The sequence below is a fragment of the Atractosteus spatula genome, chromosome 24 (genome assembly GCF_055471065.1).
Source record: "Atractosteus spatula isolate fAtrSpa1 chromosome 24, fAtrSpa1.hap1, whole genome shotgun sequence".
NCBI classification, from domain to species: Eukaryota; Metazoa; Chordata; class Actinopteri; order Semionotiformes; family Lepisosteidae; genus Atractosteus; species Atractosteus spatula.
Window position 1 is genome coordinate 3,223,526 of NC_142729.1, and position 25,155 is coordinate 3,248,680.

A 25,155-nucleotide genomic window follows, 5' to 3' on the forward strand; every position below is an offset into this window, starting at 1 on the left:
AAAAGAAAAGAAAATAAGCAATTTAAAACAGAGGTTATTGTAGACAATTTATGAAACAGTACTGTATTTGCTCCATATTGTGAGAGAGGGCAGTAGGTTAAGATAAGATGGAGATCCTTGTCTGAACCACAGTCCCCAGAAATCTAATATGTTGAATGAGCTGCTGTCCTCAGTCACCTGATCCAGCTTTAGATGACAATTTGCCAGCTGAAAGTTTGAAAGCCAGAAAGATGGACTTTAACTTTGTCTATCTGTGGACAACAAAAAAAGTAAATGAAAAATTAAATGCAGGAAATTTCACAAATTCAAATCTGATGTGGCATGCACATGTTTAGTTTAGTTTTAATGTTTAGTTACAGAGCCTATTGCATACCAGTTCTTTCTTTATCATGTGGCATCACCCTCAACATGGCTCATAAACCGAAAACTAGTACAAAGGGGGATGCAAGTCAAGAAAAGTTCCAGATTTGGAGTTAAAAACTGAGATTTTGGACAAGTTCAGATCAGCCTCAGCTGCACACTTCTTTCATATTCATAATCACTAGGAGATTATAGTTCAGGTGGGTAGCTGCGTCAGCATGCGTAGGCTGCAAAGGAACAAGTAATAGGTTTATTCCATGCTGAAAAAAAGAAGAAAGAGAACACAACGTTTCGGCCGTGGAGCCTTCTTCAGGTGTGAGAGAGACAGGGCAGTAGGCAAAGGTAAAGTAGCGGGAGAACAAAGGTTGGGAGGGAGGAGGAGTGAGAGGCGGGAGCAGGGGTCCCCTGCTCCCGCCTCTCACTCCTCCTCCCTCCCAACCTTTGTTCTCCCGCTACTTTACCTTTGCCTACTGCCCTGTCTCTCTCACACCTGAAGAAGGCTCCACGGCCGAAACGTTGTGTTCTCTTTCTTCTTTTTTTCAGCATGGAATAAACCTATTACTTGTTCCTTTGCACACTAGGAGATTATGGTTAGTGTTACCTGCAATTTATTGTTACTGCAGGTGGACCGTCAAATGATTGTTGTAATCAGCGCTACGGGGAACTGCACCCGGGCCCAGATCTAAGGGGGGCCCATCGCTAACTTCATTAAAATGACAGCTTTTTTTTTTAGAAAAGACCATCCGTAAAATAAACGAATGAGAGTTTGTATGTCTGGGACGGGAAACACGGTGTATTATCCAAACACAATGATCTATTGGAAAACACGGCTGTGTGGATGATTTGCAATTGGTCATTGGCGTGTTCGTTCCAGAATTTGTAGAAGTGGATAACGTGACCTGTTCCCCTGCAAGACTGAGTAACAGACAAGCTTACATTTAGCTAAGCTGTGTTCGTTAGTGTGCAACATGAAAGAGATCCAGAAATGTAAGTTGGGTAGCGAGAAATGCAAACAACAGAAAAGACAATTAGAGAGGAAAAGTTATGATAGGAAAGAGGAAAGAGAGAAGATTTTTATTGTCCCCTGAGGGAAAATTTTTATGGACACCCAGCACTCCTGTACAATTAAATAGAATGCATAAAAAAGAGAAGAAAAGAAAAACATTGCACAATTTTCTATTACAGAAAATAAGAAAAACATTGCACATCATTCTATTGCACATATACAGTATAACACATAACAACATGTAACATTTATAACACATCACATCACATATTGCACTCAAGTGGGATGTAAGAGTCAAAATTGTGTTTATCCTTGACATTTGTGTTGACAGCTTTAATGGATAGTGGAACAAAGGAATGTTTGTATCTGTTTGACTTACATTTGGGAACCTAAAACATTTGCCAGAAGGAAGAAGTTGATATTCAGAGTTGAGGATGTGGGAAGGATCTGATATAATATTTCCTGCCTGTTTGATTATGGATTTTTCAAGGATTGTCTGCAGGGAGGGGTACTGTTTCATTCCCATGACCTTCAAAGCTGTCTGGATGAGGCGGGTAATTTGCAATTTAAAACGAACTGATAGATTACCAAACCACACTGTTAAAACATATGTAATAATGTTCTTGATTACAGCACGGTAAATGAGTTGCATTACTTCCTGCCAAACCCCAAACACTCTTAGTCTTCGCAGGAAATATAAGCGCTGCTGACACTCTCAACATGAGTAGACCTAGCACAGTATTTATATGAACAACCCGAGTGATAAGTTTGTTGTGGATTACTACCTGTGAGTGATCACCGACTGCTCTGGGATCGAAAATTATTTGTTTTGTTTTTTTAGCATTCAAAATTAGGCTATTGTTGTCACACCACTGCACAAACCTTTGGATTTCTGACATGTATACAGATGAGCTGCTACCTCTATGCATTAAGCCAAGAACAGCTGTATCATCTGAAAATTTGAAGATGAAGTTGCTTTGGCTACTGCTTGTACAATCATTTGTATAAGGTGTGAACAGAACTGGAGAGCTCACACAGCCCTGAGGGGCACCTGTGCTAATGGGACATGACTCAAAAAGAGTTTTGTTGACCCTGACATACTGTGTGTGATTTGTTAAAAATGAATGGTACCATCTTATAATGTTATGGTTAATGGACATTTGCTTCAACTTGCGTATCGATAGATGGGGCTGCCGGGTATTAAATGCAGAGTCCACAAACAGCATCCGATATCCTGGCCAAATCTCCCATTAGACTTTACCAATCATGACCTCCTAATAATCCCCATCTCCAAACTGGCTTTATCACTCTGTTCTCCTGCCCACTGATACCTGATGTGTGGTGAGCGGCTATTGCATCATCCAGGTTTGCGCTAGACATTGGTGGTAGTGGAGGGGAGTCCAGAGTGTAGTGTCCAGAAAAGCACTATATAAGTGTAAGGGTTTATTTTTTATTTACAACAGGAGTTTTAATTTAATTTATTTTAATTTACATTACCAGGAATCATCTCCCTCTTCCTTTCCTGACTATTCTAGTCACTTGTTTCCAACAAACTTCCCTGGTCAATGACAACTTTCTTCATCTCCATTGGTCCTGGAAAACTAGTAACCATAGAACCAATTTGTACACAATATTTGATACCTATCAGTACAGTATCCTTCACTGTATCTTCTCAAGTTACTATACAGCTCATTAATTCCCACTGGCATGCTAGCCTGCCCACCCCTTTTCTTGGATGGACCACTATACACAAGCCCCTTTATCTATCTATGTATATCTGGAATAAAACTGTTGAGGGATATTTCTTCATAACAAACAATTCACACAAGGAAGATGAAACTTAACTTAACCACCTCTGGACAATCCTAAAACATGAAGAGTGTATCCTAAACAGAGCTTTCAGATTAGACTTTTTATATGATGTTGTTTATAAGGGTACAAAGACCCTCTGTGTTGAAAATCTGATGGTTTAGAGGCAGAATTAATATTATCTCAAATATTTCCCAGGAAATAGACGCTTTCATGTCCCTATTACAGGTATTAATTGTTGATCGGGTTTTGTATAAGACCTGTACTAGAAAGACATACTGTAAATAGAAGACAATCCCTTTGTTTTATCCATGAAGTCAAAGAGATTATACATTTTTGTGTATAGAAAACATTGGCTTCTAGGTGGTTCAAAGGAACACATTAGAAAATGTCTTGCAATTGTCAATCCAGGAACACCCTTAATATCTGTAAATTGATTATTCCCTTTAATACTCCAAAGTCAAAAGGAGAAAGAAAAATAGTCAGTAAATAGTCAGTGATTGCTAAATTGGAAGATTGGCCAGTGAATCTATTGAATGCCAAATCTTAATTTTGTAATTAAAGAGCTAAAACATTGTTTTTAATATTTAAGATCTACCCCAGTGTAAATTGGATCTTGATACCTGTATGACAAAACCAGACACCTTTTAAGATTTCTGATGACAAAAGCACTAGTCATGATTTAAAAATAACTCATTATATAATTGAACCATTCTACATGAAGGTGTGATGATCTCTCTTTGGAGTCAAAATAATCTTTGATTTTACAAAAAAAATCAGTCCAGCCGTATTACTCACTGCAATAAAAGATTGCACTTTAGAGGTTGTCTGTGATCACTCTTTGGAACTGGTTGCAGACAAAAACCACCAAAGGGAGTCAAAAAAGCAGCATTCTTGAGTTTGTAGCACTGAGATCTTAAAGATGCCTCTGTGCCCCAAGGTGTAACAAAATTTTCATTGCCTGAAATCTCTTTTGGAAATAATATAAAATCATTATTTTATCTTTTGAGATACTGTACTATTTTCCTTAACTGTTGTTGGTTGTTTTTGTTGATTTGTTGCATTGATCAAAGTTCCCCTACAGGATAGAAAAGCTCAAATCAGGTAATAAATTAATATTTTAAGTATTATTATAAACTTCCATTTAAAAACTTGAAACTTGTAGTCCATGAAAGGGAAATTAATAAGGCATTAATCATCAATGTTCATTAGGACCAAAATCAAGAACATGTCTCAGACTGAGGAAGACAAATTGCTGTCATTGTTAGAACTGAAAAATCACTGACAGTGAAATGACATAACGTGAAAAACACCTTAATAATAAAATTGTTTCATGGTACATAAGTTGTTGATGTTTTACATTTCCAGTTTTCATTGCTATTTTGTAGAATTCACTTGCACTGGATAAAGCACTGAATGACATAATTACAATCCTCCCACAAAAGAGTCCAATTACGACAATCCTTGCAGTTGTGTTGTTTGTGTTTAAGCAACATTCCAAACTGTCCAAGGGCAGCCTTGATAAACTGAGCGCAATTGTGAGAGCAAACTGTGATTTTAAACAGCAGTTAGAGGGTCTTACAGCATCTGGAAGAAGGTAAGATTTAGTAAATAACTAAATGAAACAATTGCATTGATGTATTTAAGAATTAAATTTGAATTGAGCGATTCTTTACAATTTTGTTGGATCAATTCAAGATTATAAATATTTGTTGACATACCATGTTTTAAAAAGGACTCCTTGTGTTTGTAGTATTGTAGAAACACTTATTTTAAACATTCCTTAACATAGGATCTCTACATTTAAATGATTATTCTCTGTTCCCATTCATGACATTTAAAAAAACATTCTAAAAAGCTTTATACTTATAGTTTGACTGTATGGTAATTTATACTTTTGTTTGTCTTTACTAGAATATTATCTGAGGCCCTGAAAGAGCTGTGTTTGCAGGCATATAACAATCAACATCCTGGTGGATCTGTGTGGTTCACACCACTGTTCTACTCTATAGTTCAGGATGGAAAGCACACAGAAGATCATCCTTTTGAAAAATTATATTTCCACTGGTTGTCAAATGAGCAAGCACAAAAGTAAGTTAATTTAAATGCCATCATTTCCATTTTTTGGACTACGAAAGAAAGTTGTTTAAGGGAAGCATCTGAATGAATTAAATCAAGCATTTCTTAAACTATTTTAGTATATTTTAGACTTGTATTTTATTATGCAAGCTTGAACTATACAGGTCTGAAATGATTATATTTTGTATAAATGTACACAACAGTTAGAAAATTGATGTACAGTATATATTTACATATATGTTATATAATGAGAAAGGAGAACAGTGCTCTTTAATTTTTACGTGTTATTGTTAAGTTCCAGTGTCATGATATTATTTTTCCATAAGTACAGAACCTGTTTAACACAGAATAAATATGAGTTTGGTAGAGATAAATGCCTAAATTCTCAGATTGAGAGACAATCAATTTGTCTTTTTACTTAGTAAAAAGACAGATTAGTAAATGTCTTTTTACTAATCTTGTACAGATGCAGCCATTCAAAGTGCGCGGCACAGACACGTACTGCGGGTAATTGGCTACGTCATCGCGCATCGTGGCGCGCATTGACGTGCAATACAGTGGTATGGTTGGTTGACCGACAGGGGCACTCATGGTGCGTTGGTCGGTCGTAGAAAGATTTAAATGTCTTTACTGTGCCCATTTAAGTATTGAATATTTATATGGAATTTTACCACTGAAGGGCAATCTTAGTAGCAAGGTCACATGAGGAGAGGTGAAACAGCCCTACACATACAGAATGAACAGACATTGTACAGCATGTACTACTGTGTTGCAGTATATGAATATAATTATATCGTTATTAATTTCTTTAGATACGCGATTCCATATTATATTCCCTATTAATCAAATTCTAAACGTATGCTTGTTGACTCCGGTATCGAGCGTATTCGCAGAAAAGCTTAAAACTATCACTTTTTAAGCATGTTATTTTACATGTTAGTTAAAGACTTCGATGCTTAAAATGTTTTGGGAGAAATGGAATACTGGTATGTATTTTTTCTTTAAAGTACCGAGACCAGCCATATACTGTAATATTGTATGTTTATGTTGCAAAATTAATATCGTTTATGGCCTTCACACGCATTATGCTCCTATTCTTTTTATGCTCAGCTACTAAGATTTCCCTTCAGTGGTAAAATTCCATATAAATATTCAATACTTAAATGGGCAAAGACATTAAATATACATATACATACTGTATACAGTACAGTTTGCATACAGTAATATGTTTATGTTCCTAAATCAATCTCTTTTATGAGCATGTGAAAGGCATGGTGAATCAGAGATTCTCAAAAATTACTGTACTTTGCATGATTGAAAACAAATGCGTGATTGTGAAATGCTGTGGTGCTACTTTTACAAAGACGGTCAATTAAAAAAAGAATGTGGAACAGGGCAATACTTTGAGTTTACAGCTTGTCCAAGGTCATTCATTATTAATACTATTAGTAATATCTTCGGTAAAGACTTTGATGGCGACAGCTCAAACATGAGAGGTTGAGCTTTATTAGCTCCACCTTGCGGAAATTCCGGATACTATTATTTTACTTGCGGTACCACGTGGTATCATGTGGCACTATGCGAGAATTTACAGTATTAATACGGTTACTTGCGGTACACTGCGTCAAGCGCACCGCAAAATAATGCGGTATCGCCCCCTTGTTTTGAATGGCTGCATCTGTATATAGATCAAATGGACAAAAACAAAACACAGTGTGCGAAACTAAGATTGTGAGCTTGATTAAAACAGAATCAATGTGTTTAATGGGTAACTTGTTAATCACTGGACAATATCTCTAAATGACCATTAGCCTAAAAGTTTGTCAAAAAATTCTAGGAAAAATTCAGCGTATGAGTGATGGCACATAACTATGACATTAAATTGATCAAACTCTAATACATGACTTGCCATCTTTTTTGTTGGAAACTCCATTATGTGGAGGATTGATCTAGGGCTATAATTGTTGCTTTGCTTGTGAGAGGTCCTGGGCTGAAACTGAAGTGAGTCCAGCCTAGCCTTTTTTTCCCTCTCCAAACATGATAGATGGGCAGTATGACCTTCTGCATGTTTCTTATGTATGCTTCTTTTATCATTTAGTGGCCACTAATCCTTGTTTATACACTGCTTTTCCACAATATTTACAGGAAAAGTGTGTACAATTATCTTTTCAGTGGCCTTATGAGAGGGGCTTGTATTTACTATTTTTCAATTCAGTAACAGAGAACAAAATGAAAGTTAGTTATTAACAAGATTAAGTTTTATATAGTCTGAAATTATAAATACATAGTGCATCATAGTATTACATTTAAGGTAAGACACTGTATCTACACTGTACTGAAAGCAGTTCTTAAAATTTATGTTTGCTGCATTATGAGAATTAATTGCTCCAATTGACCTAAATAATTTCAATTTTCCTTTTTTTCCCAGAGATTTAAAAGAAATGGTCAGGGTACATTGCAATTTCATTGAAGACCATATGACCTTTGCTCAAATTGTCTGGAAACAATTGTCTCTGGGAAACTGGAGCAACATGACCTTTCATAAATTTACCCCAAGCCCAACATTTCTGATGCATACTCTCTTGGACTGGATAGAATTTAAAATATTAGACAAGAACCATGTGAACAGATTGGTAACCCATTCGGTAAGTATACTTTCATGCAAATTTGTAAGTATTGTAACATTGGATCTAAGCATACAGTAGAACACCAACAAAGGTCTTTATGTTCTTTTAATTTTCTTTTAATTTAATTGATTAGTAGATTATCCCTGAATCCTGCATCTCATTCCTTTAATCTGTTAAATCTAGGTATCCATTTTTGGCCATATTTCCTGGCTAGAGTAAAGTTTACATTGTTCTTTAATAAATTTAATATTCCTGTAATATAGGTTTTAACCTGCAGTAAATACAGTAGATAAATTGAAAAAAATGACTAGCATTCTCTCTATGTATCTATGACTTCAATATCTAGAACAGTAAAGGAATAAAATGTAAAATATTCAAGATCATTGTAAACCTGTAGACAATGAAAGAGAAATTGCTGGTGTTTACATTTACCTCATGACTTAAGCTGATTAAATAGAGCACCACAGTAAGTAGCATTTACTGTAGTTAAAAGCATAGAATTTTCATCAGGGAATTACAGTTTTAATTTTGATTTAACAAATCTCACTTAATCTTTTGCTTTTCTCACACCAATACAAGGACATTATGTTTTTCTGTTTCTTCACAAGGCACAATATAAAGGTTTCGATAGTACTGTAGTTTCCTTCTGTTTTTCTATATTTCTCTCTAAGAACACCTGTCTGCAGCTCTTTAGCCACAAAGATTTACTTGTGAATTGCTCTCTGTGGTTTAGACTCCTCCTCACTTGTCTGTATGAAGAAGGTAGATTCCCACTCCCGTGCCAGCCAGCCTCCACCCCCCACAATCCCCAGTCCCGCTTTACGCACGCATAAAAATATAAATACATGCTTAAATATTTTAATGAAGTGACACACAAAACTTTTATTTTAACTCAAGATGAAATCCGAAGTTAGTGGGAGAGCTGATGCTTTATACAGAACTGGAGGCGTGTCCCACACTAACTACGTCATCAGTTGCAAGCTAAAAGTTATTGCGGCATAACTAAATTAGCTTGGAAAAAAAGTTAGCCGGTGGAAAAATGGTGAGCAGAAGCAGAGATAGGAACAAATTTCAAAAATACTACAGTGGATGCGAGAAAAGAAAAAAGAAGCAGAAGAAGGAGGATGCAAATGTGGCACTTAAAGGTCTTTGGAAAGGTTCGTTGTAAAAACCAGGAGTGAAGAAGAAACGGGTGGTGATCTCGACTACAACAAGAATGCTAGCAGTGAGACAGTTGAAGGTACCGACAGCATTAGCAACAATGGCGATTAGTAGTTGTGCTCGGTTCTGTATGTCTGTATGCGCAGGACGGTTAGGTAGCTATTTCATCACCTTAATGCTGCTCCCTGCCACCACCACTCCACAAAAAAAAAACCCTGGGTTCTGTGACACCAATCCCGCTGTGGGCCCCGCCCACCCCTTGAGATGCCCCTGCTCCCAGTTGTACTCATTCCTTTAGAACTACACTTGCCAGTTTTCACTTGAGGTACAAAAGGTTGCCCAATCTGTTTCATTCAGTTTAGAACCTTTGACATGAATCCTCACACTTTCTCTTTCCCATCTAGATCCAAGATGCTAATTGAAATTCTTTTTTCCAGGCTGGACTTGCCTGGTAATAAGCCTCCTGATCACTCAGAAGTGTAGCCTAGTCTAACGCATACAGATGCAGCCATTCAAAGTGCGCGTCACAGACACGTACCGCAGGTGACGTCGCTCAGTATGACGCAAGATGACGCGTGGCACCGCAGTACGTGATTGGTTGACCGACAGGGGCACTCGTGGTCCGTTGGTCTGTCGTAGAAAGACTTACAGTAAAAACGTCTTTGCTGTGCCCGTTGTAGATATTGAATTTTACCACTGAAGGGAAATCTTAGTAGCTGAGCATAAAAAGAATAGGAGCATACTGTAACGCGTGTGAAGGCCATAAACGATATTAATTTTGGAACATAAACATACAGTATATACTGTAGCTGGTCTTGGTACTTTAAAGAAAAAAATACACACCAGTATTCCATTTCTCCCTAAACATTTTAAGCTTTGAAGTCTTTAACTAACATGATACCGGAGTCAACAAGCATACTTTTAGAATTTGATTAAAAGGGAATATAATATGGAATCGCGTATCTAAAGAATTTAATAACGGTATTCGTGTGCTGCGACAGGGCTGTGTAGGGCTTTTTCGCCTGCCTGTTCATGCGAGCTGTCTTCTAGCCGACTGGTCTAGGTGCGTGACTAGCAACTGGGAGGTTGTGTGATCGAATCCAGCTGGTGCCGGACTTTTCTTTTAACAAACATTTCTTCGAAAAAATAGAATAGCGATATTATGGACAATAAATTGACTTTTATATTTCAAAATATCGCAACATGAACGATATTTGCGATATTTTGAACATATCTTCCCTTCTGACAGCGGTTCCTCCTTCTATTGTGTGTGTGTGTGCAACAGAGTAAATTTTTATAGAGAAATGGAGGCTGGACAGTATGCGTTACAATATAAACATTTATATTGATTTAAATCGTGTTCTGATTTAAATCGCAAACGCGTGTTTAATTATGTGTTTTTTAATCATAATCAGGCTAATGCATTTCTACATTTTCTGTATGAACCAGCTTAGAGGTTCATACAGAAAGACAGCTTGTGTTTAAATTGAGTGTAAGGTAATTTATGCTTCTAAAGTCATGGTCAGCATTTATTATTGTACTGTGCTGTAAACTTTTTCTGTGCCTAGTCACATTATTTTATAGCGTTTTTATTGCGTTATTAAATCCGGTGGCGCTGTGTGTTACAGTAGTTTCCTGACTCCCATGTCACATGGTCTGTGATTGAATCCCATAGAACTATGACTTTATTTTTTAACAAACATTTCTTTGAAAAAATGAAACGTTTCCCTTGGTCAGAGATTAAATAAAACCTCACTCGCACCAAACAAATTTATATTTCTAAATATCACAAAATACGTTCATTGTCTTCCAATCGAGTCGAGTTGACATTGGAAGCCTGCCACACCCGGACTGTTAAACCAACGCATTAGCACGTCAAAGCCCATCGAGGGTATTGAGCCAGTATTGGCTTTAGTATTCCCCCCTCTCCCCTCAATTCAATTCAATTCAAGGTGTTTTATTTGCATGACAGATGGGTACAAGCAGTGTTGGGTATGTATATTGTAACGCTTACGGCAGACAGGCACTGTGTAAGAGCCGGCGCACCAGAGCAGCGCACCGAGGGAGCGTCTGCATTTCTAACTTAGTTTTTAAAATTAGTCAAGCAATATGAAGCATCTCCTTTTACTTAGTGCCTGAGCATAAAAAGAATAGGAGCATACTGCAACGCGTGTGAAGTCCATAAACGATATTAATTTTGGAACTTAAACATACAGTATATGGCTGGTCTCGGTACTTTAAAGAAAACATACACACCAGTATTCCATTTCTCCTAAACATTTTAAGCATCGAAGTCTTTAACTAACGCGATACCGGAGTCAACAAGCATACTTTTAGAATTTGATTAAAAGGGAATATAATATGGAATCGCGTATCTCAAGAAATTAATAACGATATAATTATATTCATGTTGCAAAAGAACTGCAACGGACATAAAAACTCCCTTGCTTTTAACAGAGCGTTCCATAATTTCTAACTACGAAAATGCCAGGTGAAAGGATTTGTAAACATATTTTGTTAAAGCAAGTCAGAACCCATTCAGAGCCTACATTACATTTTAGCGTTTCATTCTGAGCAGAAGACCCTCACACCTGAAGAAGGGGGAGGTGTTTTTCGCTGGAAATCTCGCCTGCTTCTACTTTACAACCGGAGTGCTGGCTGTGACGAATTAAACCGGTATTACAGGTTACAATCACAGACCATGTGACATGGGAGTCAGGAAACTAACACAGCGCCACCAGATTTGATAACGCTATGAAAACGCTATAAAATAATGTGACTAGGCACAGAACAAGTTTACAGCACAGTACAAAAATGCTGACCATGACTTTAGAAGCATAAATTGCCTTACACTCAATTTAAACACAAGCTGTCTTTAGCCCTCTAAGGTGGTTCATACAGAAATGTAGAGATCCAGGCTCAGAACACACAGCTTCATTAGCGAATACATATGCAGGACAACTAGAGAAGACGTTTTACAGAGGATGGATTTTTAGAAACATCCCATCAGTGACATCACTGAAGTCAACTCCTAGGTACTGTAACTGTCGTGTGGATAGTTTCACAAGAATCAGACAAAGGTTTAAGCATCGCTTGTTCTAGATAAAACTGCAAAAAAAAACAACAACCCATAATGTACTTCTTTGCGGCTCTGTTTGCCCAAATCATATATTCACAACGTGAAATCTAGAAAATAATATTACGTAACCAAAATCCGCAATATGGAAACAGAACCTGTGTAATTGTTGATAGATGATGTACTCGTAACATTTTTTCAAGACGAACTACAACATTTAAAAAATGACTTGTATGTACTTGATATCTCTAATCAATCCACGGGTCCCAGCACGAAACGAAAGTAAAACGCATACCGTTTCGCGCTTCTTATTAGTTGCTCAAAAGTAATTTGACCGTATGAAATGCATAATATAAACCTAGAAACATATACGTGAGTAGTACTTAAGCACTGTAGTATCGGTGTTAAGACATACCTCTCAAATACTGTAAATCAAGTTAAAAATATCTCAAGATTCTGGTCATAATGAAACCATGTTTCGTGTATGTTTTCTTTAAAGTACCGAGACCAGCCATATACTGTATGTTTATGTTCCAAAATTAATATCGTTTATGGCCTTCACACGCGTTGCAGTATGCTCCTATTGTTTTTATGCTCAGCTACTAAGATTTCCCTTCAGTGGTAAAATTAGATATGAATATTCAATACTTAAACGGGCACAGTTAAGACATTAAATATACATATACATACTGTATACAGTACAGTTTGCATACGGTAATATGTTTATGTCCCTAAATCAATCTCTTTTATGAGCATGTGAAAGGCATGGTGAATCACTGTACTTTGCATGATTGGAAAAAAATGCGTGATTGCGAAATGCTGTGGCGTTACTTTTACAAAGACGGTCAATGAAAAAAAGAATGTGGACCAGGGCAATACTTTGAGTTTACAGCTTGTCCAAGGTCATTTATTATTAATACTATTATTAATATCTTCGTTAAAGACTTTGATGGCTACAGCTCAAACATGAGAGGTTGAGCTTTATTAGCTCCACCTTGCGGAAATTCCGGATACTATTATTTTGCTAGCGGTATTTACCGGTAACTCGCGGTATTTACCGGTAGCTTGCGGTAGACTGCGTACAGCGTACCGGAAAATAATGCGGTATCGCCCGCGCATTTTGAATGGCTGCATCTGTAACATTCTATTCCCTCCAAATGCTTTAGGTTCAAACAAACCAGCTCAGGATAACTCTACAGCCATTTCCAATAACTAGGTGGCCATCTTGTTTCTCCACCATAACACTGAAGCCTTCATAATGGTTGTTTTTTTTTTATAGGAACATTTCAATACAATGGAATAACTAAAAAAATCCATACTGGAAATCAAATAATACATATGTTTACAACTGAACTATTCATAATTTATATATTAAATAAAACAAGAAAAAGGCCAAATTTCTCTATAAATGAAGATAGGTGGTACTGCATTTGTGTATATTAATATATTATCCAAATTCATAATATGAATTAAAAATGACCTGAACAATCCATGAGAACGTACATACTATCTGTGCTTTACTGTACACTGAATCAGGAATTAGTATGGTAACTATTTTTTTTTACAATGGGTAAGTATCAGACAGACAATATTTCAAAAACAAGCTCTTTTTAAAGGCTAATGCTTTTCAAGTACATGGACTTTCAAGTACTATTGTACATTTGACAAAACAAGCTTCCAACTTTTGATTTTTTAAATTCTGGTCTCCAGTTCACTTTGTTATTATGTGCTCAGTAGTCTTTTTTAAATTTGTTATTTGGAATATTTGACTATGTATTTTTATTTTTTGAAGGATTTCAATAAGGCATTAAGTCATGTTGTTGTTGCAACAAACCAGTGGCTTCATAGCAGGTATGTGATCTTATGTGTTCTTTTTCACTTCCTTCCACCACCTAATCACCATGTGCATCAAGCTGTGTAAGAAAAGGTTCATCATGGTAATTGCAAGATTAATGTGTCTGAATAATACAAAGAGGCTTTATATTAACTCCTATATTAAATCAGTCAGAATTTGAATTCTTTGAGAAACAAGCACAAATTATTACAATACTGATTGCATTCAATATTGAAGAGACAAAAGCAACTGGGAGCATAAATATGGAATTCATACTTGTATTATTATAATATATTGGTGGTATTAAAATATTTAAAGTTCACCTTACTGTATCTCGTTTTTAAGGTAAGATAATAGGCATTCTGTGGGGAATTAGCTCAGCCATTTCTAGTTTTGCCACTTGAGAGAGTCAAAGTTGACCAAGAAATTGTCACATTTTTAGCTAAGACTAAACCAATTAAGGATGGTTCACTAAACAAAAAAAACTTAATTAAAATACATAAATCAGTTCAGGATAGGATAGAAAACAAAAAAGAGAGGGACAGGAAAACACAAGTAGCATCAATCTGTCCCTTAACAGACTACAAGAACAGAACATTTCCAGTGAGTCTAATGAGACTGATTCTACGCTTAACATAAGACTATTGCATTAGAGTTAGAAAATAGCTAATTCATGTTTGTAAGGGGATAGTTTTAGTCACTTTATTCTAAATGAAGTATTATCAGTGTATTTTTACACTTCTAGCATAACCTTCCTTGACTTAAATTGTCTGCTTTATTCTATATAGAATTGTCTACTATTTATTGCTTCACAAAGCTACAACAGAGACAAGGCCATTTGCCCCATGTAGACCAGGGTACAAGGTTTGTTGATATATGTTAAGGAATCGTATATTTTATGGTTCTTGATTTTGCAAATTGCATGTAATACTCTGCACTCGCATATGTCAAATATCTGACAGGTGTTTGCCCAGTCATGAATTTTTAGAATTTCCTTTACAGCCTCTGCAATGTTTGTTTCATCACTAATTTTCTGTAACAGTTTCTAGCACTAGTCTCTAATACCTTTATATTACACTGTTGTATAATATGTAATAAGTAATACAAGTAATGCAAGTAATATAACGGTTAAATTGTGTACAATAAATGATAATTGTCATGAAGAAATATATTATTGTTGTTATTATTATTTCATTTTATCAAGAAGAATATACTATTTTGATTTTTAGAAACAGGTTCATTGATATCTGATTCATATTAATTCATTAATGAATTCAATTTTATTTGTCATTATACTTACACAGATGCACAGTATAGTGAAAAGTGTTTCTCATTAGCATCTCAGGTACAGTATATATAGAACAGCAGACAAGAGAATATACAGAGATACAATAGCAAGAACAAGTGTATGTAATTAAATGAAAATTTTAGCTTCAGTTCTGAACAGATTTTTACCCGAGAAACACGCAGTATTTTTAGACAGAGACATGCCTCTGATTAATGCCAAGACCACCACTTACATAGCCTTTACAAATGCAGTATTTTAACTGTTTACAATTGTGACAGAGCAGTCTGTCACTGTGGCAAATAGAACATGCTAGGACAGAGGTGGCAATAGTGCATCAGTTCTCACCAATTCTCCCTGTTAATTTCTTGGCCTGTGGGAACACACAAAGTTTGTGGAAGGGAGGGGGAAAAAAGGTCTAGAACACTATTTATTTAAAAAAATGAAAACTCGAGGATCATACCATTGCTGTAATGTTGAGAGGGGAGGATAACAGAGCCTAATGTTATTACTTAAGAAAGCAAATGGGTATAGAAGATCTACTGATTGCCAATTTTGTGTATTTGTAAGGGTTACATGTATTTGTGTGTCCAAGTAGTCCAGACTACCATGTCATGCGCTGTTTGTCTTGTGATTTATGTTTTACATTTATATGTACCACCAAATGGTACAGCCCAAACCCTATTTAAAGGGTGTTGTGAGCACTAGGCAGGGTTGGGAGTCAGGAGTTTGTTGTAAGGAGTTTGGAGTTGGTGAAATTAAAAGCAAAGTGCTTGTGATCTTATGTAAAGATTTCATTCTGATACCTGGTGGAGAAACCTAGTGAGTGTTTGTAAGGTCAGCTGGAGGCAAAGCTTAAATAAGTCTGGGCTTTTGTTTGCTTTAAGTGCTGACTTGCCATCGTGTATTTTTCCTCTCTGGAACCACACATCCTCGGGCTGATACTACCCACATTGGAGGTGTTCTGTGACAATTCAGCTAGTTCTACCTTAACTAGTCATACAGTATATTTAAGGCATCTTTAAAAAAGTTATTTTTTGCACTACTACATAGTTTTTGGATCAATATTCAAATAGACAAATCAGTTTGTAAAATTATGACAATGAAGAGATTTTTTCATTTTTTCCTGTTTGAAATGAATCTACGAATACATTTGCAGTAATAACTGTCCACAAGGGGAAGGAAATACATGTGGAAATATTTAGGTTTGTAGTAATTAATGTCACATTAACCCATGAATATGATTTTTGTATTACTCTTTACACTGGAATGTCACAGATGATTATATCTACAGTATCACATTTGAATATTGCAAAATATTTTAGAAGCTATGTAGTTTATAGATTGACGGTGTGTTTATTAGGCATAGCGGTGCCAGGGCAAACTGTCAGGTGGGAAAGCACAAGCAGGTTTTTGGAAGTTTCCTGGTGTTTTCAGAAAGCCAAATGCAGCAAGCTTCAGTAGACAGGCAGAGGGAATTGATAGGCGAGCTGATGCAGTGTTGAAAGTCAGGTAGGAGAAAGTAACATTGCGGAGTAGGACATACTGTATAATGGAACCGTTGAAAAAGAACTGTCTGCTTGGCAGGGCAGCAGGGTCTGTAGAATAGAATGGACAAAAAGAAGGCACAAAAAGTGGTGCAGCTGGATAAAGAGTTTTCCAAGAAAAGCAGGCAACAGTGAAGTTTAGCAGAGAATGCCTGGAGTAAAAAAAGAGTCTCCACTAGATTGACACTGTGTAAGCCTTGTATTTGATAGAAGAGTGCAAAGCTAATTGTCTTCATTGGTCTAGGGAGTTCAATATCAAGGTTCACTTTGTCATTCTACACTTATAAACATATAAATGTACAAGAGAGAATGAAATACAGTTCCTCCTAGGCCATAGTACACAATACACTAGAACAATCAGAATCAGGTCATAGAACAACACAGAGAACACACACAGAGTGGGGGACCGAGTGGTGGTCAATAAGTAGCTGTTGAGGTAGTATATGTATATACAAATAAAACGTAAAAAGTGTAATGAGTAGATAAATAGATAAATAAATGAATGGGTATTTACAGTAGTAGTAAATGAGTATTTACTGTAGTAAAATGTGCAAATAAGCATTTTGAAATACAGGAGTGGTGGGAGGGGGAGCAGGAGACAAATTCAGACAATAGAGCAGGACATAGTCATAACACAACATGACAAACATTACAGGGCATACAGTCAGTGAGACAGTGGTGGTAGTACAGCAGTGGGTGGGTGGTCTGCAGGTGGTCAGTCCATGTGCTATCTGAAGTTCAGCAATTCTAACAGTCTGCAGGAAAAAGCTATTCCTGAGCCTGGTGGTGCTGGCTCACAGGCTGCGAAACTGTTTTCCAGAAGACAGGGGTGTGAAGAGACTGTGAAAAGGGTGAGAGGGGTATTTGATGATGGTGCGTGCTCTCCTGTCACACTGCTTGCTGTAAGTGCAATGGATGGTGGGCAGTGAAGTCCTGGTGATGGACTGGGCTGTCTTCACCACATGCTGCAGAGCTCCCCGGTGCAGTTCCCATACTAGATGGTGATGCAGCAGGTCAGGATGCTCTCAATGGCGCACGTATAAAAACTGGTGAGGATGGGGGTGGAAGTCTGGCTCTATTCAGTCTCCTCAAGAAGTGGAGATGCCGTTGTGCCTTTTTGACTAAGTGTGATGTACTGTGGGTCCAAGAGAAGTCTTCGCTGATATGCTCAGAAACTTGAAGCTGTGCACAAACTCCGTCGCTGAACCATCGATACACAGGGGAGTGTGGACGGCCCGAGTCCTTCTGAGGTCAACAATCATCTCCTTGGTCTTGTCGACATTGAGAGACAGATTGTTGGCCTTACAACAGGCTGCAAGCTGCTGTTATCTGAGCATTAGTTGAGTGTAGAATTGAGACTTAAAAAGGCAAGTCAATCAGGCGCTTGGCTACTAGATTGGCTACCTGATTGATTGATTGAGGAAGGAACGGAAAGACAATCTGAGAGAATTCTCATGGGGCTGGTGGATGAGCGAGTGCTAGTGGAAATGTCCTGGATTCCCATTACAATTTGCAAACCACCCCCAGCCACTCCCATATCCACTTATATGGATGCCATTTAGAGTGTTGATTCTAGTTGTATTTGTTACTCTAAATGTGTTTTTATAAATACTTAGCTCTTCTCAGTCAATTATGAAAAATCAGAGGTTTTAAGCAAAACACCACTTCTAATATTACGAATAATATTGTTCTGTGTTTCATTAGACAGAACTCCAGACTCCCAGAACCAACTAAGGAAAATATATATGAATGCCTAGACCTGGCAATAAGAGGGGCTATAAGTCTGGCAGGAAACCAGGAGTGGAAAAGTAAAAATGAAACTTTGGACACAATGTTAGAATTCTTTAAACTGTTGGATTCCTTCAATGTATCTGAATTGGAGTCTTTAAGAAACTACGAGGTTAGTACATTGCTTTATTAAAATGTTTTTTGCAAGCACTTAAATTTCTGTTTGTGTGGTCTGAATATTGCATTTTGTTTTGAAGGAATATCACAAAACTCTCAGTAAAAATGTATATTTTCAACTGGGGAGTTTCATGGAGACGTTAATTGAAGCGCATTTGATCACCCAAAAAAAGGCACTTAAAGACAACATTTCTGTAAGTACAGATTAGTACTAAATCATTTTGAAGATTTTTTTTTTCAGATTCAAAACTTAAGATTTCATCCCAAAAAAGAACAGCCTTTTTTATTGCTGCTGCTATCTTAGAGAGGGTCTGTATATAAGGTATAATGCATCATGCCACTTTCTGGAGACATTATATTCCAAATTTCACACTACACATCCAAAAACTGAGAAATTATATCAATATTTGAATTAAAGGGGAACTTAAGGAAATCCATTTTGTCCAACCTTTGAATGGATATGGATATTTAGACAGAACACTAGGTACAAAAATGCTATGGGATCTTAAATGACCAAGTATGACCAAATGATACCAAGTATCATCCAGGTGGGTGCTGTGGTGGTGGAGGGGAATCCCCATTACCTGTAAAGTGGAGTTTGAGTGGAGTGTCCAGAAAAGTGCTATATAAGTGTAAGCAAATATTAATTATAATTATTAAGTAGTCAGTTTAATGTCTTGTCTGAAATGTGGGGAAGCATGCTGCAAACTATCTTTCATAGAATCTAAGAAAGCCTCAGCACATTATCTTATTTTCATATCATATTCATATTTTATATCAAGCATCACCTTTACTATATTTTATTCCCTCACAGAATTCCTCTTCTCTTACTAGTGAGTCGGCACTGAGTAGCACAAACACCTGAAACCTTTCTTTTGTAGTAGTTGAACCTCATTCTTTACCTCCCACTTTTAAGATTACATTTCTCCAGTTCACAAGTTAATATGATTTCTTTCTGTTCCCATGCCACTGCCCTGTTGTCTGATTCTTCTCTTGCTGTCTCCTGAGATGCCTTTTTTTTCCTTTATTTAGAATTGTGTTCTACATTTGGTTAATCCGTTTCATTGTATCCCCAATCTGTCATTTACCATATACCGTATCTGCATGACCTTGCCTCTCTTAATGAATTAATCTCTGCTTAGTTTGCTTCAGATTTCCTGTCCTGAGTGCTATGAATCTATAGTATATGTTTTATAGATGTTAGATAAAACTTACAATATACTGATTGATTATCATTAAGTATGTTGATCTACAGTATGTGCAGAAGAATTGAGAATTACTTATATAGAAATAAAATTGATTAAGGAAAGGTAAGTTTTATTTGACTTTGACCTAATTGTTAGTGAATTCTTTGAGTATGCAGCAACAGAAATGTTTACACATAGGGCACGTGATGTGGTGTATTTAGATTTTTGAAATACATTTCATAAAGTTCCCCATTAAAAGGATAATTCTCAAATTGCAGGTGGTAGACATTCAGGGATAGGTGATAGACAAGTCAGTTAATACAGTGCATAGGTAGTAAAGATAAGAAGTGCTTACTCAAACTGGGATGACATTAGTTGAGTACCACAAGGATCTGTACTAGGACCACTGCTCTTCCAAATTTATATAAATTATTGTAATTATGATACAGTTAATAGACTAGTCAGGTTTATTATGATATCAAATGCAGGTAGTAAAAAAAATTATAAATACAAAATGAGAAATGGTTAGCTAGAAGAAGCTATTTATGTAAAATGATTTAGGTGTTTATGTTGATATATTATTGACATCTTCTAAATGTGGACAAGCAATTAAAAACACAAACAAAATATATGGGGTATGAAGTTAGCATAGAATTTAAATCATGGAGTGTCACACTAAACTGTCTAACACACAAGAAAGTCCTCTTTTAGAATATTGTTGTTCACCATGTTATAGTAAACCTATTGCTGCTCTGGTATCAGTCCAGAGAAGAGAAACAGATACCTTTGAGCCTTAAGGAAGAGTCCTAAATGGACAGGCTAGAGGAATTGAATATTTTAGACTTGAGCAGAAAAGAGTGAGCTTGTTACAAATCTGAAAAAAAAACTCAAAGGCATTGATAAAATATTTTTTTCAGAAATAACAGTGAAATACAAATCAGAGGGCAGAAGTGAAAACTACATGGAAGTGCATTAAAATCCAAGAACAGGAGGCACTTCTTTACCTAAAGGGTTGTGGGACCCTTACCCAGCCATATTGTTGAAGTTTGCTTTCTTGGAACAATTAACTACTAATTACCAAATGGGCTTCTTCAGCTCAATGGCCTCATATTGTTTTTTAACCTTTCTTATGGTCTTACTTCTAAAAGTAAGTTGGACAAATCTTTGCAAGCTAATCAAGAAGAAAGGGTTGTTGTGTGACCATGAAAATAATGTGCTACTGATTGTTAGGTGTGCTGTGCACGTCACCAGTTCAGACACACATTCCTCACACATGAAAACAGAAATAAAAACTGTTTTTATTAGTAGTGGATGGTATATTTTTCTTGTAGGTTTGGGGCCAACTGTTTGAAATCTGTCTTCCTGACCCAGAGTGGCAGAAAGAGTGGCAGACACTGCGGTGCAAGCTGTTGAGAAAGAAAGTGAAAAAGGTACAGTATATTTATTGTGTACATTGTGTCTGATCTCACACAACAAACTAAAAGTGTCTTATTGAATGGTATTGTTTAAAAGTTGTTTATATTCATCTTAGAGAAAAACATTTTTGAGATCTTTTCTCTAAATGCCAATAAGATAGTCAAGTATTTTAATCAGTCAGGTTCATTACAGCTACACTCAATGATTCATCAGACCAGAATTTATCCTGGATTCTAAACATGAAGTGATTAGAGAGCACATGACGTCTCCCCTGGATGGGACACCAGTCCGACACAGATCAAAAAGATACATAAGTTATTTATTGTTGATGTCCAATTGTGTCCAATTATATTAAACTGAATATCCAAATGTAATGTTCTAGGAATATAAGGAAGAATGCAAATGGCAGAACACCTTTTAGTACATTTTGATCTCTGACAATTTAGTTTATTAGTGAACCTAAAAAAATTCTCACTCATTGCTGGAAAATGCCCTGAGTTTGGACACCAACTTCTTGGCAAAGATCACACTCACAATACTTAATAAAAAATCATTTTACTATACCTGTCACGATCGCTAACCCCTCCTCTTAAGGGCGCTCCAGCCCTTCCTTGTCCCTTCCCATTGTCTGCACCCGGTCCCTAGCCCGCTCACCCTTAAAAGCCAGACACGGACCTTACACCTGGTTCCTCATTGATTTCCGCATCGTGAGAGCCCGGGGTCCTGCTGCGTCTGGCTCCGTTATGGTTTTAACTTTCTGTTCCTGATCCCCTGCCCCGCCGGTCCCGACCCGGCTCATGCTTTTAACCCCTGGATGGATCTCCTGGCTTTGGACTCTTCTCTCCCGTTTGGATTCCCTGCTTGGATTTTGGCTTTGTCTGTTCGCCCGGACTCACTTCCCCAGGACACCAGCTAACCTTGGACACACCCCCCTGTATCCTGACCCTTTCCTGTATGACTTTCTCCCTAGTGTATCTTCACTATTCTGGATCGTGTTGTCTGCATAGGGCCCGGAAGGAACTGCTACATGACAATACCCCATCCTAAATTAACCTCCTTTTATTTTTGACCCCATGTCTGTTTATTCTGTTGATGCTTGAAAAAATGCCCCAAGTAAACCCTTTCTTGATCGCTTGTCATCTTTTATACCTGAATCAAATCTCATTTCAGTCTACTTTTCCCTAAATTGATGAGGTTCAGGTCCCTTAACCTATCTTTATTCTACTTTCCCCTTACCAGTTGTATGGGTCCTGTTTTGAATTCTAAGACTGTAATGTTCTTGTGTGTAGTATGCTGACTGAAACTGAACACAGTGTCCTAAATTACATCTTACAGTTCTAGTACTTTGTGAAACTTAAACAGTTCCCTGTATTTAAAATACAGCTATTTGTTATACAATTTATAAAGGTATTTTCCAAGAAAAAACTATTAATTTCAAAAATATATTTTCATCACATTGTTTCTATGAGGTCATAAAATAATCTAAATAAATACTAAAATCCTGTCGAAGAACATAATTCGGGTTAGGAGATTGTCAGAGATTGAATTGGCTGAAGGGGAGCATAGCACAGAGTCAGGGTTTCCCCTACCCCTCAGTAAATATGCTCGCTTGACTGAAGTTACACTTTCCCTTTCATACATTAAATGTAGGCGAGACTTTAACATATCACAGAAGCACACAAGGCACAGGACTTACAGTCTTTCTAACACAAAACAGGACAGGAACATGCCATTTGGCATCCTGCAATCTGTTTTATTTCTCTGTAGTTGAACACACAGTTATGTGAAAAATCACAGGCCTTCATTGCAGAAAGACAGTTGTTTTAGGTGCAAACAGAAAACCTTTCCTGTGCATAATCACGGTTTTGACCCTTCTCAAGAGTTCCTTCCTTTTAGTCTTCCACAATCCTTTTCATATGTAAAGTAGCTTCCTGTAGCAATGAATCACCCATGTAATATATACTGTATGTACAGTAGTTTCTCTTCCCACAAATTTCCACTAATTGATGTTAAATAAGGTGGATTTTGTGCACCTTAAGATCACTTAAGGACTCAGTGTTTTGTGCTTGTTAACTATTTCTTGATCCATGGACTTTAGCTTTGCCTCCAGAGCAACTTGGCGTTGCAGCAGCTAATACTGAAGCCAATATTAACTGGCTTTTAGCCTGCTTATGAGGGAACTTAACAAATGAGTTTTGGAAATGTTACTACTGTATATCATGTCATATGCTTTAGTGCTAACTAGTGTCCTTGTTGCTTAATGAAAGAATTATGGCATGTTAGTGAGACATCTTCTCTTTTAAACCCATGGTTGCAGCATCTTAAAAAGTCCTTGTTTTCATATTTTTCTAGGTCTGTCTTTTTTAAAACCTTATCTTTTATAGAATAAGACTGATCTCTAATTTCCTGGTTTATTACTCTCCTTTTATAAATTGGTATAAATTGTATAGGTACTTGAGAAATGCATTCCTGATCTCATCATCAATTGAGATACTTTTTCTACTGTGTGATTATGTGGTGTTTAGCATAAACCTATTGTTAAGAACATCTTTGGGACTTGGTTGTGACACAGATGATATGTCAGCTTTGAACAAATCACCTCCTCCCTATAAATACAGCCCTGACAATACCAAATTTTATACATAAAAACTTTGACGTGAACTATGGAGGAAAGGGTTGTTACAAGAAGCAGGAGAAATCTACCAACTACTAAAAAAGCATCTAGCCTATGCAGCCAAAGGAACTCTCTGTGTTTCGAACAATACTGTGTGGCTAATGAACCTAAAGCTAGAATCCAGACAACGCTGGAAGAATAAAACAGAGTAAAACACACCAGACTGGGCAAGGTAGGGGGATGATTTGAAGCAGCCGAAATGAGGGTCCTAACAGTATAGACTGTGTTCAATTCAACTGTATTGTCATTATACATACACAGATGCACAGTATAATGAAAAGTGTTGCTCTTTAGTCTCTCAGGTGCATAATATACAGAACAACGAAAAATACAATAGACAATAACAACAAATGAAAACAGCATATGATAAATACACTGACAAGTAAATATCACCAAAAAAATGTAAACAACAAATATAGTACCAGTATAGTGGTACCATATCTGTTAAAGACCGTGCAGAAATGTTACTAACAGTTGGGTGGAGGTAAGAGGGTCACTAGCTTGACGGGTCTGGGGAAGAAGCTGTTTTGGAGTCTACTTGTATGCCACTGAATGGTCCGAAACCTTCTACCAGAGGGTAGGGGGGTGAGCAAGGTTTGACTGGGGTGGATGGGGTCAGTCAAGATCTTAGTGGCTTTTTTATACATCTGGTGTTGTAAATTTCCTGGATAGAAGGTAAGACATTTTCGATGATATGTCGGGCAGTTTTGACCACCCGCTGCAGGGCCTTGTGGTTGGATGCGGTACAGTTGCTGTACCAGACTGTGATGCAGTTTGTCAGTATGCTCTCCACCGTACATCTGTAGAAATTGGTGAGGATCAGTGGGTGTAGGTGTATTTTCTTCAGCCTTCTCAGGAAGTACAGCCGCTGTTGTGCCTTCTTGATGCTCTCTACCATGCATCTATAGAAGTCGATGAGGATTCATGGATGAGGGCCTAATTTCTTCAGTCATTTTAGAAAGTACAGACACTGTTGTGCTTTCTTGATAAGACCGGAGGTGTTAAGTGCCCATGTGAAGTCCTCAGTGATGTAAACATCTAGGAATTTGAAGTTGTTCACTATTTCACCGCAGTTCCCTCAAAGTAGATGGGGGAGGGACTTTTACTTGTCTCCTGAAGTCAACGATCAGCTATTCGGTTTTGCTGATGTTGAGACATAGGTTGTTGGTTTGGCACCAGTCTGCAAGTT

The 25,155-nt window shown here is 37.0% G+C and overlaps 1 protein-coding gene across 1 annotated transcript in view; it reads left to right on the forward strand.

Moving 5' to 3' along the window:
- Positions 1 to 25,155, forward strand: part of LOC148815784 (E3 ubiquitin-protein ligase rnf213-alpha-like) — a 186,014-nt gene that overhangs the window by 19,185 nt on the left and 141,674 nt on the right. The window contains exons 11-17 of the mRNA XM_088904872.1: positions 4,564 to 4,772; positions 5,090 to 5,266; positions 7,683 to 7,899; positions 13,911 to 13,969; positions 18,489 to 18,684; positions 18,770 to 18,883; positions 21,208 to 21,306. Coding sequence (XP_088760998.1) covers positions 4,564 to 4,772; positions 5,090 to 5,266; positions 7,683 to 7,899; positions 13,911 to 13,969; positions 18,489 to 18,684; positions 18,770 to 18,883; positions 21,208 to 21,306 — 1,071 coding nt within the window. The remainder of the gene's footprint in view (positions 1 to 4,563; positions 4,773 to 5,089; positions 5,267 to 7,682; positions 7,900 to 13,910; positions 13,970 to 18,488; positions 18,685 to 18,769; positions 18,884 to 21,207; positions 21,307 to 25,155) is intronic.